A 17,638-nucleotide genomic window follows, 5' to 3' on the forward strand; every position below is an offset into this window, starting at 1 on the left:
AAATTAAATACCTTTGAACACTAGGGAATTTAGTATATGAGTTTTTGTTCATTCATTTTAATTGCTATGTGCTATTTTGTTTGTGGCATGGTGGTTATGGTATCCCCACATAAAAGACTAGATAAAGAGAACATAACCATCGAAATGTCACATTAGACACAAGAAATACAAACACCCCAAGAAATGATGCAACAAGAAATATGAACGTAACAAATGCACTTCATACAATGTACATACACAACATCTATAACTTTTCATTCCTTAATGATCCCAATATGCATTTATGTCTGAAACTTGAGTTGTGTTGGTTGAAACATTTGGATTAGAGTGAAATGAAAATTTAACATATTGAATACATAGAGCCGCCTAAAAAGCTGGGCAAATCCTTTCATTCATGTTACTTTTTGCAGTGTGAATTAATCAGCAAATTCAAAACCTGATTTACTGTTTTTAATTAATGAGCCTTAGGACTTGATTTTCTCAATCAAAAATGATGGACAAGGTTGCGGAAGAACGGCGTTTGCGTAGCCTGTAATGTATGAGCAATTCCAAGTTTGTGAATTTGTGGAGTTGATGTTCAACAAGATGTTGCTGAGATAGATTTTCTTATATGGTTTCTGAGGTAGACCCTGGAAATTACCGGCTAATGTGATGTTATACCCTACCACATTCTTTATGAAGATCTTCTCCACATGTGGTAGGGCATTGGGGTTATACTTGTCATCGGGATGATCTCCGTACAAACCCGTCAATCCGATGCCGGTCTTCACATTCCACAGAATGACATTGGAAACATAGATATGTTTGACGTACCCACCTCTTCCAGCGGCCGACTTAACACGTATCCCAGTGGACCCATGGTTAAGCACAAGATCATCCACATAAACATTTGAGATCCCACCCGACATCTCACTCCCCAATGCAATCCCCGCACTCGAACGGGTCGCACCTTTGATGCGGCGGATCACAATGTGTGAACTCGGCTGCCCATATGCAATGCCATATTCATCCCACCCACTCTTTATTGCAATCAGGTCGTCCCCGACATTAATGTAGCAATCTTCGATGCACACATATTTACTTGAATCTGTATTTACATATGATCAACTAATTGTAATCACAGCCTTGTGATAATGAGAATGAGAGTTATGCATGGTGCACAAATAATCATATTACCTGGATCGATTCCATCAGTATTCCTTGATTCAGTTGGAGCTAGAATGGTGAGATTCTGGATCAGCACATGCCTAGAATAAACAAGCAGCCAAATTAACAAAAGGAGGCTGTTTAATAATCCATATTGCTATGTGTTTTTGTTCTATGACAAAACCAATGAATGCTAAATACCATCTATGTGCCATCAAATGCTATATAACAATCAACAAGAGTTCTCGGCACCTACATTATGTATTAACATGTTTTAATGCTTCTACCTAGAGTACACTGGATGAATGTTCCAAAATGGAGAGTTGCGAAATGTGAGGTTTGAAATGATGATGTCCCGTGAGTGTGAGAGCTCAAGCAAATGTCCCCGTGTATAATCAAGGCTACCATTGGTGAAGAGGTTCCACCATACCGCTCCTTGGCCATCAATAGTCCCATTATCACCTACAAATTCATCACCAATCATTTGGCTTTGCTATCAATCAAATTGACAACCAGAATCTAGTGATCATTTTCAAGTGAGTTGGGCAAATTCTATACCTGTGATTACAATATCCTTCAGATTCTCACCATGAAGTAAGCTCATGTGCCTACCCCCAGGTAACTCTCTCCCTCTTCCATAGGAAGGCAATGGATCAATAATCGGCCAATCTTTTGGATCCTGACAACTTATCACATCAACAACTCCCATGTGGCTACAAATATATTGAAAGACTTCTTATCCAATCAAAACAAGAGTTCTTGATGTAAATATGTTATGCGAATGTGAATTTATGCATACATAGGAATGTCATTGTTAAGTTACCAAGTATGATGAAAGTAGTTGTTTTGAAAACATATGGCTGTGCACATTACAATCCTTAGTTATGTTATATTTGATCATTAAAAAATTCCAAACCCGATCATTGGCAGCCATAAAAGGCTACCTGAAAAGCTTTGTGATATTTGTTACACCTTTCTCAGCTTGTAAAAGGATAAGGGACACAAATGCATATTTACATGTAAACATGTGTTAAGTAGATTGTTCAGAAAATCAAGTACCTGTGATCCCAGTATAACTGCATCTTTATGCAAGAAAAGAGTGAAGTGACTGGTCAAATTGAAGCTTCCTGTGAGCCATTTCCCGGGGGGCACATTCAATTGACTTCCACCCTTCTTAGAGAATGAGCTCAGATATGAAACTGCTTGTTGGAATGCAAGTGTATTGAGCGTAAGTCCATCACCGATGCCACCAAAGTCCACGATTGATGCAGTATGACCCCTCATCCTCTTCACTGACATGTCGACTGATTCATTTGAAGTTGATCTCAAACTTTTGCACCAGTCCTTCCCAGGAACCTTCCATTTTACTGGCACTGATGCTGCATTAGGAGCACCAGCAACACAACTAACTCCAATAACAAACAACAACAACAGAGTAGATGATATAGCCACAAAGGCCCGGATTTGCAGGTGGTACACCTGCAAGGAATATTAGGGGCAAAAAACTATGTTTCATTCAGCAAAAAAGCCCCTAAAACCCCCAAGGGTTTTCTTCTCCAAGGCATATAAATGTAATGAAACGAAGGGAGGATCAAACCTGCATAGCCACCAAATTCTTCTCCTTCATTTGTGTGAGTCGATAGGCACATAAAATTTCAATCGTTTCTTTCTTTCTTTCTCTCTCTCAAAAGAAGAAAAGGAATAACTAAAACAGAGAGAGGGAAGAGAGCTAAGTTCCCAACCTTCTTCTTTACTGAGCTTTCCTTTACCTTTTAAAAAATCTAGAAAGGAATTATATAGTAAATCTCCATAAAAGTGAGTACATTGATAGGGCCAAACTCTTGGGCTCACACTTCACTGCTATATATCCAAAACTATGCTTGCTTTTGCCGCAACATTCTTTTCCATAACTACGTAGCTCGCAAACATACCGTATTGTTGCGTCCTTCACTCATAAACCTCCCTGATTGCTACACTTCTAATCCATCGGCACTACGTGGAGATTTCGCCTGACTATATTCGATAGAAAGGTAACGATCCCGCTCCCATGTGAATGCGGAACCAGGGGAGATGCCATTGTCGATCAAGGGATTGCTGGTGACAATAGTTGCGATGGCACCTCTTCCGCCTTCTTCAAGCCGAGCTTCTCGTTCCAATTCACATGAATACCCTTTTGTGAGCATGGATAATGTGTGTATGGGCAAAGTGTTTGTGTTCGGTGATTGTTGAACCCTTTGTCTTCAGTTTTGCACAAAGAAGGTATGTCTAACTTTGTGTTTAGTTAGATATGCATTTGCTTTTGTTGTTATGGAGCTCACACGATCACAATAGTGTGAATGTTTGCATGTGGATTTGTACTTAACTATTTTTATGTGTATAGATGCGTGTGTGAGGTACAACTATGTGCATATGAATATGTGTGTTCAGTTGGATAAATGTGATTTTGTCGTGTGAGCATTCTCATTTGGATGTGTAATTAACTATTTTTATGTGCATAGATGTGTGTGTGAGGTGCAACCATGCGCATATGAATATGTGTATGTGTTTGCGCATATGCGCAAAAGTGTGTGTATATGGTTTTGATGTATAATTGTGTTTATTTGTACATGTACGTGTATTTGTATTATTGTGTGTGTGTGTGGTAAAAAATTGTGTGCATGTGCTTATTTGTGTTTATGTGACAACATGTTTAATTTTTGGGTTATACTTTAGGTTTGTATATATGTCTTTATAATTTTTATTAGACATTGGGGGACATCTGGGAAACATAAGCATCCCCTCCCCCCTTCTTTTCTGTTGGCGTAGTGGACTTTGAGGTCCTATCCTAGTTTATACATGTGCAACCCTTTCAACTTTGCATTATTAGTAAACATTGAGATGACCTCAGTTCTTTTCCTCCCATTTGAGTCAACATGATTGTCAAAAGTGACTACTACTTTTGACTTTGGTTTCATCACTACCCCCACCAAAGACGTTGTCCTCTTGTTGGCTCTCTATAAGAGGGAATAGAAATTAGCTCACTGAATATCACATGGTGGGATCTTATATTACTAACTTATACATAGTATTGTTGAGCTATCAATTCATTGAATAGGCTAGAAAACACAAAAATGAAGTTGATGAACAAAAATGTTTTTGTCATGGAAATGAATATTAAAAATTACGTATAAGATTACAAGAAATACTTAAAAATAGTCGAGCAATTATTTGAAACATGATATGCACCATGCCACTAGTGTTGCAATGAAACGATTGACGGTTGACAAGAGAGATAAACGACCAACGTTGAATTTGAATGGTTTGAAAAGAATGAGGTGTCTCTTTCTAAACCAATGGTTAGGATCCAACCACTCAAATGCCAAGTGTGGCACATGCATGTACGTTCTAAGAATTAATATAAACATGCCTATGCCTTGTATCTTTTGAAATTACCTTTTCAATCATTTTTATGTTCATCTTAGTAGAGACGTCATATTGTCCTTGCACCATCTTCCTTCAATGACACCAACATGATGTTGAGCACAGAGCTAGAGTAAAGCTAGGCTTCTCTAAAGACTGGTGACACATCGACGATACTGAGTCATCTTAGATAGCTAAGTTCAGACTCTCTTCGGATGGTGTGAGCCTACAATTTGTACAACATGTTCCAAATAGGTCATTTATACAACATTCAATGTTTTAAGTAACCATTCTTGTAGAATACTTAGCATACAATACGTGTAGAATACATATGCAAAGTATTCTAACCTTTTTAAAAAATACTTAAGAGTACGTATATTATAGATAAAATATGTTAAATACTTAGAAATACGTTAAATACTTCTTAAAATTTAAAGTTTTTTTTCAATTTTTTTAAACTTTTTTGAAATGACAAATACTTGTTAAATACATAGAATACACCAATTTTAGAATACATAGAATGTGTGAAAATTTGAAAATATGATAGTCCTAAAACGTAGAATGTGTGGAATACTTATGAGTATTCTAAAACGTATACACGTTTTTTAACAACTATGTTAGCAACAACTTTGTGTTGAGGTTTCATTCTAAAGTTTCATCCTAAGAAACTCCCAAACCCTAAACCTCCCAAAGGAAGGGTTGCCTCAATTCGTCATTTGCTTCCATGAGCTCCTCTATATGCTACCTTGTTAGCCCCATAAAGATGATCAAAAGCACATTCTTATCGATGCCCTAGGTTCCTTTGCACATAATTAATCGAGGTCTCTAAATTACTCATATTTTCCACATGAACTAAATCTAGCAAAACATCTCCATGGCTGAGGAGATCCACTTTCACCAATTTGTTCATGTAAGATAAGACTCAATGCCAGTCATTCCACCATCGATTGCATTCTATGCATCCAATGCACCCTATGCCATGCCAAGCATGGTTATGGTCGATATCTTCCGATACTATGGTCAACATCTGCCACCACTTGAAACTGACCACTTCTAGCATGACAACCCATGAAAGATTCCCAACTAGAGAGATAGAATAACCATGAATATCATGTCGATGAGCATAGTCCATACCCCCATTATGATTGTAACAAACATTGTTTGTATGCGACTATGAAGGGGACTATGGTCGTGAAGAACGTTGTCGTGGTATTCTGCGAGCACGTGTAGGATCCGAGGCGGGACCATGGGGGTCTTGGACTAAGGAGTAGAGGAGAAGGAATAAGACACAAAATGGAAGCTTAGCTCAAGAGGAGAAGAGGAAGAATAGCACATAAACATAGAATATAATAGATGGAGGCAAGCTACACAACAAGTTATATTAAGATTCCACGAACGATTACAACAAAGACCGCATAGGCCACACCAAAACGATTACAAGAAAACTCTAACCGAATAAGTAAACAAAGAAGCATAGAAACCCTAAAAGAAACCCAAGAAGAAAACCCTAGAAGAAATCCTAAAACCCCCAAAAGAACCCTCGACCTAAGTGGTATACCTCTCTCACTCAAAATAAGCAACCCCTTCACAAGTGACCCCTCACTCCCTTTTATAGTAGTAAGGGGTGAGCACATTACAAGAGGGAGTCAAATCCCCTTTCCTTTAATGGGGAATATCTCCCTTGATCTTAAATCGGTGGGCCTTAACTCTCTCTCTCCTATCACATTCACTCTCAATGCCCACTACTCATTCTACTCTACAAAGTGCACATCACATTTATGCCTCTACGAACTTTGTGATACACCTTTAGCACCTTAGATTATTACCCTTCCCATTACATTTGTTTACTTATTCTCATTACACAAATTTACAAGTGCATGTGCAATGTTGCACATCCCCATTTTATTTGTCCCTTCCGGTTTTCTCATCGTAGCCGGAAATCTTCACGACAACGTCTCCCTTAATGTGAGTCAAACTAGGATTATGACTAGGGTTGTTGGTACACAAGAGAGGCCTAAAACCGCTACATGACCGATGCATTCCAACCCATGGCTGGAACCTACATTTGAATGATGACCATCTCCTCCGGCTCATCACCTAATGGTCATAAAAGATGGCTCCCATGTGAACCGATCCAATAACAAGGACACAACACAAAAGCATTGTGGAATATGGAAACCATCCAAAGCACAACCTCAAAAATGTCTCAAGGGGAAACGTGGAATTTGGCTTTCCAAAGATGTCTCGAGTGTGTAGCACCAGTAAAAAGAAAGAAAAACCCATGCTAACGACTACCAAAACAACACCTAGAGTATATTGGGCATATTGTGTTATGGGTTTAGTCCCAAACAAAATATTATTTGATCATCTTGTTGATAATAGAGGAGAGTCAGAGCTACGGGACGACCATTGAACTTCAGTTTTGTGTATTGTAATAAGACTTTGACCCTCATGATTCAAAGGGCAATGTTGTGAGAAAGAATAGGAAAAACCTTTTGCGTACCAGTACACATGAAAGCATAAATAGTTGTTATATCTTGAAGCAAGATGCATCTTAAAGACAACCAAATTTTTTTCCGCAAGTGTCATGAACACAATGGGAGTGAAAGAAGGATGGTCTCTCTTGCTTATTGTATTTTGTCTATGTGTTGACCAACAAGAAGAAAACATCGAAGAAGTCTCAAGAGAACATGATAAAAAAACGCCATTGTGCATTTTAGTCCATTGCTTTTAGTTTATCATGTACCTTTGGGTATATTCTTAACCAAGCTACAAAGCTTGTGGATACAAAACATACATTCCATGAACATGGCTTTCCACGTGGCTAAGAACAAATTCATTGGGATAGTGATGTTTATACTTCAGGCATATCCTCAATTGAGACTAAAAATACTTTAGAAAAGAGGCATGCTATTTGTGAGTATAGTGATTTCACATTCAATGTTGCTAAGGCCGAATGCATGGTCATAAGTAGCCATTACTGTATTAAGTAAATTGAAGCAGTTCACAATTTCAAATACCTTGGAGTTTCAACAAGCTTCGAAAAAGTATCTAAATAGGAGAATAGAAGGTTCAACAAGCTTCAAACAAGTTTCAACATCAACATGGGCACAACAATCATTACAAAACACTCTCTACAGCCATGCCGGTGAAGGATTTATGTTGAGTTTTCATCAAATGAGAAGGTTCTTTGAATGAGGCGATTATTTTACATGCTACCAAGTGTCTCTTCATAAAGAAAATTTAGCCTTCTCGACCTTCTCCACTCATAACTTCACCTACCAGCCATGGTTCCTCCGATCTACAGACCATTTTCCCCTAGATAATTCGCACAAACCATACTATGTCATCTTGACCAATTTCAACAGTTCCGAGAAGCAAGTGAAATATAAAATACAATAAAAAATAAAATAATTACAAATAATCTCATAAAAGAGAACAAAATTAACACCTCCTGAACATCCGTTATGTGCTAGTTTCTGATAGATGTCTTCCAGCTTAGCAAAATTGCATGTACATGTGTACTTTGAGGATGGACTGATTGACCAATAGCAAATGAATATGCACTCCTATATAGACATGAATTAATCCAGGGATATCTTACATACTCTATTCTTAATTCTTAAGGCTTCAATTCTATCAGCCTCTATTTGCATTCCAGCTGCTGCATATATGTTCCCCATGCAAGCATATGCAGCACCACATTTGTCATCCACTCTTATTGATTGCTCAAATGCCCATCTCCCAAGTTTCACATTCCTCCATTTTATACAAGAACCCAATATACTCTGAAAAAGCGGAAGATGGCTGAAATCAGGAAACTTACTGAGCAAGGCCTTTAACTTGTCGAAATGTCCTGCGCGCCCAAATAGATCAACCATACACGTGTAGTGTTCTAGCGTTGGAGTTAAACTATACACAACACACATTTCATCAAACAACTTCTCGCCCTGATCCACTAGGCCTGCATGGCTACATGCATTCAGCAAAACAATGAAAGTGATCGAGTTCGGCACAATAAGTTGAGCCCTCATTTTACTATACATGTTCAAAACTACATGAGCTTGACCCAACTGGCTATATCCAGTGATGAGGGCATTCCAAGATACGACATCCTGCTCTGGAAGGAGCTCAAACACTTCTCGTGCTTTTTCCACTGCACCACATTTTGAATGCATGTCCACCAATGCATTGCCAACCACCACATTCATCTCCAATAAGCCTTGCTCTCTGACCTCAGCATCTATATCTTGTCCAATCTCTACAGATTGCATGATAACACAAGCTTTCAAAATGGCAATGTAAGTTACCGCATTCGGACAGACTCCTGCATCTTTCATTTCTCTGAAACATATCAATGCTTCATCACCAAGTCCATTTTGGGCATATCCAGCAATCAGAGCACTCCATGACACAACATTCCGAATTGGAAGCTGGTTAAACACTTCACGTGCTTTCTTCAATGCACCACATTTGCAATACATATCCATGATGGCAGTGCCCAGCACGATGTCTTTCTCCAATAATCCATGCTTTCTCACTTTGGCATCTATAATTTCCCCAATCTCAAGAGATCCCACAATCCGACAAGCTTTCAAGACGCTCACATAAGTTACCTCATCAGGACATACTCCAGCATCATTCATCTGTCGGAAGCATTCCAGTGCTTCATTGCCAAGACCTTTTTGTACATATGCAGTAATCAGAACACTCCAGGATACAACATCCCTTTTTGGAAGCAGCTCAAACACTTCTTGTGCTCTCTCTGGCAAACCACATTTGGCATACATGTCCACCAATGCAGTACCAAGCACCACATCCTTCTCCAAAAACCCTTTTTCTCTCATCTCGGCATCAATATCTTCCCCAAGCTCTAGAGATCCAACCATACCACAAGCTTTAAAAATGCATGTATAAGTTACCTCATCAGGACTGACACCTGCATCTTTCATTTGTCTGAAGCATCGCAAGGCTTCATCACCGAGACCATTTTGGACATATCCAGAAATCAGAGCATTCCAAGAGACGACATTGTGGATCGGAAGTTCATCGAAGAATGCTCTTGCATCTTCCAATGCATCACACTTGGCATACGTTGTGATTAAGGCATTTGCAATACAGATATTCTTCGATTTTACAAGCAATCTTTTCTTGACAACATCAGCATGTATCAATCGCGTCTTCACTAAGTTCCTCTCTTTTTGGCACAACTTTATCGAATTCAAAAGAGAATTCCGATCTCGAAACCGCAATTTCGGCGGAAGCCCATCATCGGTGTCAGCATCATTACGAATCACCTTACCGGCGGAGTGAAGCAAGCTGAGATCTTTCAACCTGTCCGTGACAAATGGTGGGTTGGACGACCCAACACGGACCGGACATGGTTTCTCGGTTGGTTTGTGGCCAGAGACCGGGGAATGAGGGGTTCTCTGTGAAGAGAGCCACAGAGAAAGCTTTCAAAAAGATGCAGGGATTCCCCAAAGGAGAAACAACATTGGAGGATGGAGGGGTGGGCCTTACCTTGTGATGGTGACGTTTGTTGTGCAGGAGATTTGATGGATCCCTGAGGAAGGGCTGCTCCCACAAGGACTTGGTGTATGTGGAAAACATTCTCTTTACCTTGGACCTTCACATAAAACAGCATTTTTGTATCAAAAAGCTCTGGATGACTTACCATATGCACCCAGGGTGCACAATTGATTAATTGGGATGGCTTCGGGAGATCCACCATTTAATGTACCTACCGAAGGATTCATGTGGATCCCTAAAGGGCACTCCATTAGGTATTTAGGATATAGCGTGGGGTTAGGATTAAATGTAGAAGATATGATTGCGCCCTTGTTGTTAAGATTAAGGAATAAGCTAATATATTGGAATAAGGAAAAGTTATCCCTAGCAGGATGTGTAGTTGTTGCTAATTCCGTGCTTTTGTCCTCCATTTGGCATATAGCGTCTACATGGTTGTTTTCTAGGTCAATAATGCTTAAAGTTCAACGACTAGTGCGGAATTTTATTTGGGGGAATACTATTGTAGACAATACTATAACAAAGGTAGCTTGGTCGGTTCTTATATAACCCAAAATGGCAGCCTCTATTTTTATGAAGTTTTGGATAATGGTAAGTTGTTATTAGTGGAGGAGGAGTCTTCAATTATGTCTTCTACCAAGTAAGTGCTAGTGCGAGTAATTGCTAGATTAGATAAAAAAATATTTATGATCTTCTAATTATGGTTGGAATTTGTCTAGGTCTAACACTTCGCAAATGAAAGTTCTTCCATTCTTCACATATTTTGTGGTGTTGGGTAGAAACTTTTTGTTGAAACAAATAGAGTCAATACCTAGAGGGAAAAAATATTGGGAGGAAGGTAATGTGTCATCTTCTTATATGTTGAAGTTCTGGAAACAGTTTTGGTCACTTAAATGTATGAACAAGGCATTGCATTTTGGATGGTTAATGATTCATTATGCATTGCTAGTAGGAGATTTACTTAGGGGAACAATACCTGGTCGATCATGTGTTATGTGTGGGTTTGCAACTGAGACATTGCATCATGTTTTTTGGGAATGTGTTGCGGCCAAATGTTTCTGGCTTTGTATTCTTAGGCTTTTAGGTCGTAAGTATAGGTCGACTATCTTCACGTGGGGTACGGTCTTTTGGGGAATGTTGGCTCAACAAACGGTTCTTTATCATCATCATAATTCATCGTTAACTTTACATGTGAAAAGTTTTCAAGTGTACGCTACATCGAGCTCCTTGCAGGGAGTCAAGTTCTTCTCCCGGTGTTATGTTTGGAACATTATCTCCTCTTTGGCCTTATGGATTATTTGGAAAGCGATGTGTTCTAAAATATATAATGATGAACAAACTAATGTTGTGGATCAGGTTACGTCTTTCTGGGAATTATTGGTAAATACGGTTAAAGGTGAATATGATAGTTATAAGGGTTTTGGAAATGTAGCTAACCGAAAAAGAAGGAGAATTCGAAGAGTTTGGTCAGCTATTCCTTTTATGTTGGATGCAGGTGATGATGTTAAGTGGAACTATGTTCCACCTCGTTGGTTGTTTTTGCCACCGACACCATTCATATTGCATACAACATGACTTAATAGGAAATCCACAATAATTATTCAATATTGGTGGTTCGGCGAGATGGTTGAGGATTCCGATGGATTTTGTTGGTAAACATCGAGACAAAAGTTGATGTGGAAACCAAGAAATTTTAGTCTCATTTTGTTTTTTGTAGGTACAGGACTTTGGTGGTATACAATGAGATGCAATGGTCATTGAAGCATTTCAATTTGGATTTTTGTAGTAAACGAACATGCGGTTGATGTGGAAAACGCAACACATTTTTATTTCTTTAAAGGATGAGTGATGATGGTGTAGGGGGATGAAGAATAATTCATGAGGGGATTACAAAAGTAGTCTCATTATGTTTTTGTAGGTGCAAGTTCTTGGTGGTATACAACGAGATGGTTGATGTGGTCATTGAAGCAAATTTTCTATTTTCTAAGGATGAGTGACTCATGGTGGGGTTGGGGGCTAAAGCAGTTTTTTATGAGGGGATGAGGACGACACATTCACTATATTTTTGTTTGTACAAGAATTTGGTGGTAAATGAACAAACGGTTGATGTGGAAAACAAAGAACATTGTCTATTTTAGTAAAGGACGAGTGACAATGGTGTTGGGGGAAGAAGTGGAATTTCATGAAGGGATTAAGAGAGTAGTGTCATTGTGTTTTTAGGTACGTACAAGACTTTGCTATTCTACGGCGAGATGGTTGATGTGGACATTGGTGGTAATCGGCGACATGTTGGTTGGGGAAAAGGAAGCATATTGTCTTTGTTTGATAAGGATGTGTGGTGATGTTGTTGGGGGCTGAAGCATACTTTCATGAGGGGACGCGGACAATAGAATCATTTTCTTTTGTAGGTGATTGTTGTATTCGGCGAAATATATTCCAAATTCTGCAATTCAGAACTTCAACGCAATGCAAGTACACACATGTTGAAGAAAATAGCTGAATGGGCAACATGGAAAGTTTGGTGTCTACAAATTCAGCAGTTGAAGTAGGTGTTGAATCGAAAACGAGCCAAAATGTTGGCAATGCAGTAGTTGACATGTATGCCAAATGTGGCTCACTTGAAAAAGGGAAAGAGGTGAGGAGGCGTTGAATCAATTCAAGAATATGCAAATTCAAGGAATTTTTGGAGATGAGGTCACATATGCATGCATTTTGAAAGCTTGGGGGTGCATTAGATTCACGAACAAGGGCGCGAAGATACGTTTCGATGCTGAGAGGAAAGGCCTTTCAAGAAAAAGCCAACTTGTTGGAAATGCACTAGTAGATATGTATTCGAAATGTGGCATGCTAACAAAAGCAAAGGCATTGTTTGACAAACTTCCCATATGTGATACAGTGACATACAATACATTGATCACAGGTAATGTGCATTGTGAGCATGACTAGGAGGCATTTAATGCTTTTGATCATATGCAAAAGCAGAGAATCTCTCCTAATTCTGTCACATTTGCATGTACTCTAAAAGCTTGTTCTAGCAATGGAGCAATAGAAAAGGGCAGAGAAATTCATGCAAAGATTGAGGAGATGGGCATGTTGAAGAGAAACCAGGTTGTTGGCAATGCATTGGTTGATCTATATGTTAAGTGTGGAGTCTTAGAGAAATCACGTGAAGTGCTTGATATGCTTCCAACTCGAAATATAGTCTCATGGAATGTTCTGATTACAAGATATGGTCAAGTTGGAGAAATTGAAAATGTTTTCTCTATATCTGACCAGATGAGAAGAAAAGGAGTTTTACCAAATCCGGTCATCTTTCTTGTTGTGCTCAATACTTGTAGTCATACAAGCATGGTAGATAAAGGTCAAACATATTGTGAAGCCATGACTAGAAATTATGGAATTCATCCATTGGTTGGGCATCAAATTTGCATGGTTGATCTGTTTAGCTGTGTAGGCCAATTGGATGAAGCACTAGAACTAGTGAAGAAAACACCATCCCAGATTCGGCACCCTTACATTCTTCTAAAATACACACAGGGTCCCCTATAATCTTTACTAATTGTTCTTGTGCAAGCGAGTCGGCCTCTTTATTGTCCACACGACTTACATGTTTTACTTGTACTTTATTAAAAGACTTTATTAAGCTAAGTGCCTCCTTATAGAAGCCACGTAATCCATCACTTTGACATTTCCACATGCCGTGAATTTGTTTGACAATTAATAGTGAATCACCTTAGATGATTAATCTTTTGATTTCCCTAGCTTTACAAAGTCGCAAGGCAAAGCACAAGGTTGCATATTCCACTTCATTGTTGGTGTTGGCATTGGGAAGCGGAATCCCTTCAGCGTGTACCACTTGTCCATTAGGGATTCTTAATATAAAGCCTCCAACCGTCAAATTTGTTGCCTTTCGGTCATCCATAAAGGTTTTTTCCACATCACTTATGACTCTACTTATATAGTAAATAGGATGCATTAGCCTATTATGAGGATCTTGTTGCATGAGAATAGAGCCAATAGCATGAGAGCTAACACTACGATGTCGTGAAGAAAACCGTCCCTTGGCGCAATTGGTGAATAGCGCACATGAACCAGCCCTTCACGTGTGCGCGCTCTTAATGTATATAATAGAGAATTAGGTACATAGAGATATCCTGGGTAGTTAGATTTGGTAGGTAGGAAGTAAATGAGGGAGACGGCTCCATTCTTGACACTATAAAGGAGAGGGAGACGCAGGGAGAAGGGATCGCGCATTAAGGAGGACGAAGTGCTGTCGGACCGGAACCGAACACTTCTCCTCTGTTCGTTCTCCATCGCTCTTCTCTGCAGGTTTTCGGGAGGCTCGCGCTGCTTCGAGGAACGCCCGTGTGCTTCCGGCAACACCTCCACCCTTTTCTCCTTTCGTGCGCAGACGAACAGGCATCGGCATCTGTTCGCCGGCCTGTTCGGTTGTAACCGCTCGTGTGCTTTGTTGTGTATTCTGTTACTCGTTAATATACAAACACTTGTGTCTCCCTATCTCTGTGTCCCTTCGCGTCTTTTGTGTTGACGGGCCGTGCCCCTGTGTTTCTTACTCATACGTGACAGGGCATCTCTCTCTTTCTCATTCCCCTTTTATCACCTACTCTTCGGTCCAAGACCCCGGTGGTCCCGCCTCGTTTCTCCACGCACGCGCGTAGTAACGCGACATATTTGGTGAACCCGACGTGAGACAGGCGGCAGAGGAGCAGAAGATGAGGGGTTTGGATCTTGCAGAGGCCATGGCTTTCGGCCGTGGACCGGATAGTGAGCACGCGCGAGGGCATTGGCGCCCTTGACAGGGCTATTGAGGCGATCAGCCGGTTCAGTGGAAAGGATGCCACGAGTTATTTGGCGTCCTACTGGGCGGAGATGTTGATGAGGGATATTCCGGAAGAGAGGCGTCTTGCCGGATTCCCTCGAGTGGCGATGCCGGGCATCCATGCGGAGGTGCTCGAGGTCCGGACCTGGGAGGAGTTTGAAGGACAGCTTCTGGAGAAATACGAGCTGGATGACGCGCTTCGACTTTCGAAGCGGAGCTTCATGGAGTGGGTGGAGTCCCCCAACAAAGGAAGAAATGCGTCGGTACTCCTCCGGGAGTTTGAGGAACGCTTTGCATGCCTTTCGGCGCTCGATCGGACCGTTCTGGACACAAGTCGTGTCCTACTGTTTGTCAAATTGGTTGACGCATGGGATCGGTGGCAAGTTGGCTCCTTACTGGAAACCGAAGATGGGCTGACGGCCGACTGGGCCGCGGTAAAAAGAGTCTGCGGCCGTTTTGACAAACGGTGGGAGTGGGCTGATACAGAGGCGGCCGGGGCGGAACCTGTCGCAGCAAGGAAGCTCGAACCGATACCACAGGCGCGAAGGGAAGAGACCCGGGAGTGGCTCGAAACCGGTTCGGCTTCGACCGGCATGGTCAGAGGCTCGTCCGGGGGAACAGCTTTGGAGGAGTTGACACGAGCGGTAAAGGATCTCCAGATCGCCCAGGCTAGGAGAGAAGGCGGCGATCAGGCTTGTGACCGACGGCCTCCGGCAGGAAGTAGGTGCATGTGGTGCGACGAGGTCGGCCACATCCGGAAAGACTACGGGGAATTTATGGAGGCTTTGAGAAGCCGGGTAGTGTACCTATGGGAAGGTCGGGTGCACGCCAGCGATACCCGGAGGGCCCTGAACCGAAACGATGGGCGAGGAGGAATGAAAAGGCTGATGGAAGAGGCGGCAGCCCGGCACGTGGAGACCGTCCACTACTCAGCGTCAGCCGGTATTCGGGTCGGAGGCAGCGAGGCCCGGAACGAGAGCAAAGCCGAGTTCTGGCCGACGGTGCTGGAAGGCCTCGCCGGTGCCCGACTAAAGAGAGACGAGGCGGACCGCGCGGAGAAGCGAGTCCAGAAGGTAACTGGGTGGAGTGACCCGGTCGAAGAAAAGACGGGTTTCGTCGAAGCGGCTTGCCAGAACTACGAGGCTCTGGTTGAAGACAAACGGGTAGGTAAACCTAGAGGGGCCGGATCTTCACAGAGATACGAAACCCAATTCGGGCCGAAACGGAACGAGGCCGGTGAGTCCAGTGCCCGAGATAACCACAAAAAGGGTGGCTACCGTTTTGGCACGGAGATCGAAAGGACCACGGACCTACGAAAGGTCCTGGAAGAACGAATCCTCAACAACAAGGTGGAACTGTCGTTGCGGGAGGTGCTAGGGATCGCCAAGAAGGAGTTCCACGACTCCATTGTGGACTTGGTGAAGAGGAAGAGGCTGTCAACGGAGGCAGAACCGGGAAGGCCAGTGGAGGTGCGGACGGCGCACATAGAGGACATGGCGTTGGAAGACGAGTGGGCGGAGAGCCACTACTCGAGGCCACACTGGGCCCGAGCAACCACGGAAACCTCGGTGAAGATCGGAGATGTTCAGGAACTGGTGGTGGTGCTGGTGGACCACGGTTCGGAAATAAACCTGATGTCCATGGACTTCTACAAGAAAGGGAAATGGCCGATCAACACTAAGCACGAGTGGAAGATACGGGCGCGGGGCCTGCCCAAACGTGCGAGTCAAGATTGACGACATCGAAATAGACCAGCACTTCTTTGTGCAGGAGACGTCCTCGCACCCGGTCATACTAGGAGAACCGTACATTACGACAGCGCGAATGGAGACCAAGGTGCTGGACAACGGGTCGGCTTACGCAAGGGTCAAGAGTCAGGACGGGCGTCATTCGGTCCAGTTCCTGACGGTGCGACCAAACCACGAGCGAAACCACGAGTCCCTCGGTGGCGAGAACCGATAGGATTTTTAGAGAGGGCTGCCAAGGCGTGGGGCCGCGACAGTCCGGACACTCCGGGAAAACCCCACATATGTACGATAGATGCGAAACCGAAGAAACCTTGTACCATAAGTAGGAAGTTTTGTTTCTCCGAAAATGGAGGGTGTACGATAGTCGGCGTTGTTGGCCGAGAAAAGACAAGGGCGGAAGAGCGACTTCGGGCGTGCAGAGTTCTTGGGCCCAGCGAGGAAATCTATGGAGCCGTGGAGGCGGTCTCCTTCGACGATACCTTGGGAATACTACGAGAAGTGGTCGGAGAGGGCCTTAAAGAGGACCGGATGATACCGGTTTGTTCAGAAGAAATGTACGAAGTCATCGCGGACTTCAGTTGAGGGCTCGAGTCGGATCGGACGGCCCGGGTTAACACGAAGTACAAGACTGTAGACCGGAAGGTAAGGCCAGTCGCGGCACCCTTACCGGAGGGCAGCGAGTTGCGAATCGAGGGGGTCGCGTCGGACCCCAGTTTACGAGATCCGGCCTGCATAGGGCACGCCTTCACCGACAGAACGCTACGGGAGCTCAAAATAGGTGGGGGCGGGTTCCTACTGCCGGCGGAAGAAGATCGGTTTCGGAGAATGCTCGGAAGGCACGGGAAAGCCTTCGCATTCTCACCGGAAGAGATCGGGTGCGTAGACCCGACAGTCGTGAAGCCGATGGTGATATTCACGGTACCGCATGTACCATGGAATCTAAAGCCAATTTCGGTACCGAGAGCTCACATCCCGGAGC

At 42.5% G+C, this 17,638-nt stretch overlaps 3 protein-coding genes across 4 annotated transcripts; 1 reads left to right on the forward strand and 2 right to left on the reverse strand.

Annotated features, from left to right (window-relative positions):
• Positions 1-230: 230 nt before the first annotated feature.
• LOC147856480 (putative polygalacturonase) lies at positions 231-2,884 on the reverse strand. 2 transcript variants are annotated; one of them, XM_087329171.1, is made up of 6 exons: positions 2,744-2,884; positions 2,206-2,625; positions 1,705-1,825; positions 1,434-1,608; positions 1,177-1,247; positions 231-1,087 (listed from the first exon to the last, which is right to left on the reverse strand). In XM_087329171.1, the coding sequence occupies exons 1-6, from the start codon at positions 2,771-2,773 to the stop codon at positions 465-467; spliced, it is 1,440 nt and encodes a 479-aa protein (XP_087185297.1). In that variant the 5' UTR covers positions 2,774-2,884; the 3' UTR covers positions 231-464. The 2 variants fall into 2 exon arrangements, with proteins under 2 accessions (XP_087185297.1, XP_087185298.1); XM_087329172.1 differs by having other exon boundaries at positions 2,206-2,551; positions 2,744-2,860.
• Positions 2,885-7,946: 5,062 nt separating this feature from the next.
• Positions 7,947-10,162, reverse strand: LOC147856481 (pentatricopeptide repeat-containing protein At2g13600-like). Its single transcript, XM_087329910.1, has 2 exons — positions 10,066-10,162; positions 7,947-9,974 (listed from the first exon to the last, which is right to left on the reverse strand). The coding sequence occupies exons 1-2, from the start codon at positions 10,153-10,155 to the stop codon at positions 8,130-8,132; spliced, it is 1,935 nt and encodes a 644-aa protein (XP_087186036.1). The 5' UTR covers positions 10,156-10,162; the 3' UTR covers positions 7,947-8,129.
• Positions 10,163-12,580: 2,418 nt separating this feature from the next.
• On the forward strand, positions 12,581-13,620 carry LOC147856482 (putative pentatricopeptide repeat-containing protein At3g11460, mitochondrial). Its single transcript, XM_087329125.1, has 3 exons — positions 12,581-12,706; positions 12,820-12,991; positions 13,097-13,620. The coding sequence occupies exons 1-3, from the start codon at positions 12,581-12,583 to the stop codon at positions 13,618-13,620; spliced, it is 822 nt and encodes a 273-aa protein (XP_087185251.1).
• Positions 13,621-17,638: the final 4,018 nt, after the last annotated feature.

Source organism: Azolla caroliniana, unplaced genomic scaffold, assembly GCF_043228905.1.
Source record: "Azolla caroliniana isolate FFs.n. ecotype wild unplaced genomic scaffold, voAzoCaro1.0.p SCAF_13, whole genome shotgun sequence".
Classification (NCBI taxonomy): domain Eukaryota; kingdom Viridiplantae; phylum Streptophyta; class Polypodiopsida; order Salviniales; family Salviniaceae; genus Azolla; species Azolla caroliniana.

Excerpts from the sequence above, each read along its gene's own strand:
- LOC147856480 (XM_087329171.1), bottom strand. The coding sequence starts at position 2,773 with ATGAAGGAGAAGAATTTGGTGGCTATGCAG. Across the intron at positions 2,626-2,743 it reads AGAATTTGGTGGCTATGCAG|GTGTACCACCTGCAAATCCG; the intron begins GTTTGATCCTCC and ends TATTCCTTGCAG. Across the intron at positions 1,088-1,176 it reads TACTGATGGAATCGATCCAG|ATTCAAGTAAATATGTGTGC; the intron begins GTAATATGATTA and ends ATGTAAATACAG.
- LOC147856481 (XM_087329910.1), bottom strand. The coding sequence starts at position 10,155 with ATGTTTTCCACATACACCAAGTCCTTGTGGGAGCAGCCCTTCCTCAGG. Across the intron at positions 9,975-10,065 it reads ACAAACGTCACCATCACAAG|AGAACCCCTCATTCCCCGGT; the intron begins GTAAGGCCCACC and ends CTCTCTTCACAG.
- LOC147856482 (XM_087329125.1), top strand. The coding sequence starts at position 12,581 with ATGGAAAGTTTGGTGTCTACAAATTCAGCAGTTGAAGTAGGTGTTGAA. Across the intron at positions 12,707-12,819 it reads CACTTGAAAAAGGGAAAGAG|GGCGCGAAGATACGTTTCGA; the intron begins GTGAGGAGGCGT and ends TTCACGAACAAG. Across the intron at positions 12,992-13,096 it reads ATACAATACATTGATCACAG|CTTGTTCTAGCAATGGAGCA; the intron begins GTAATGTGCATT and ends GTACTCTAAAAG.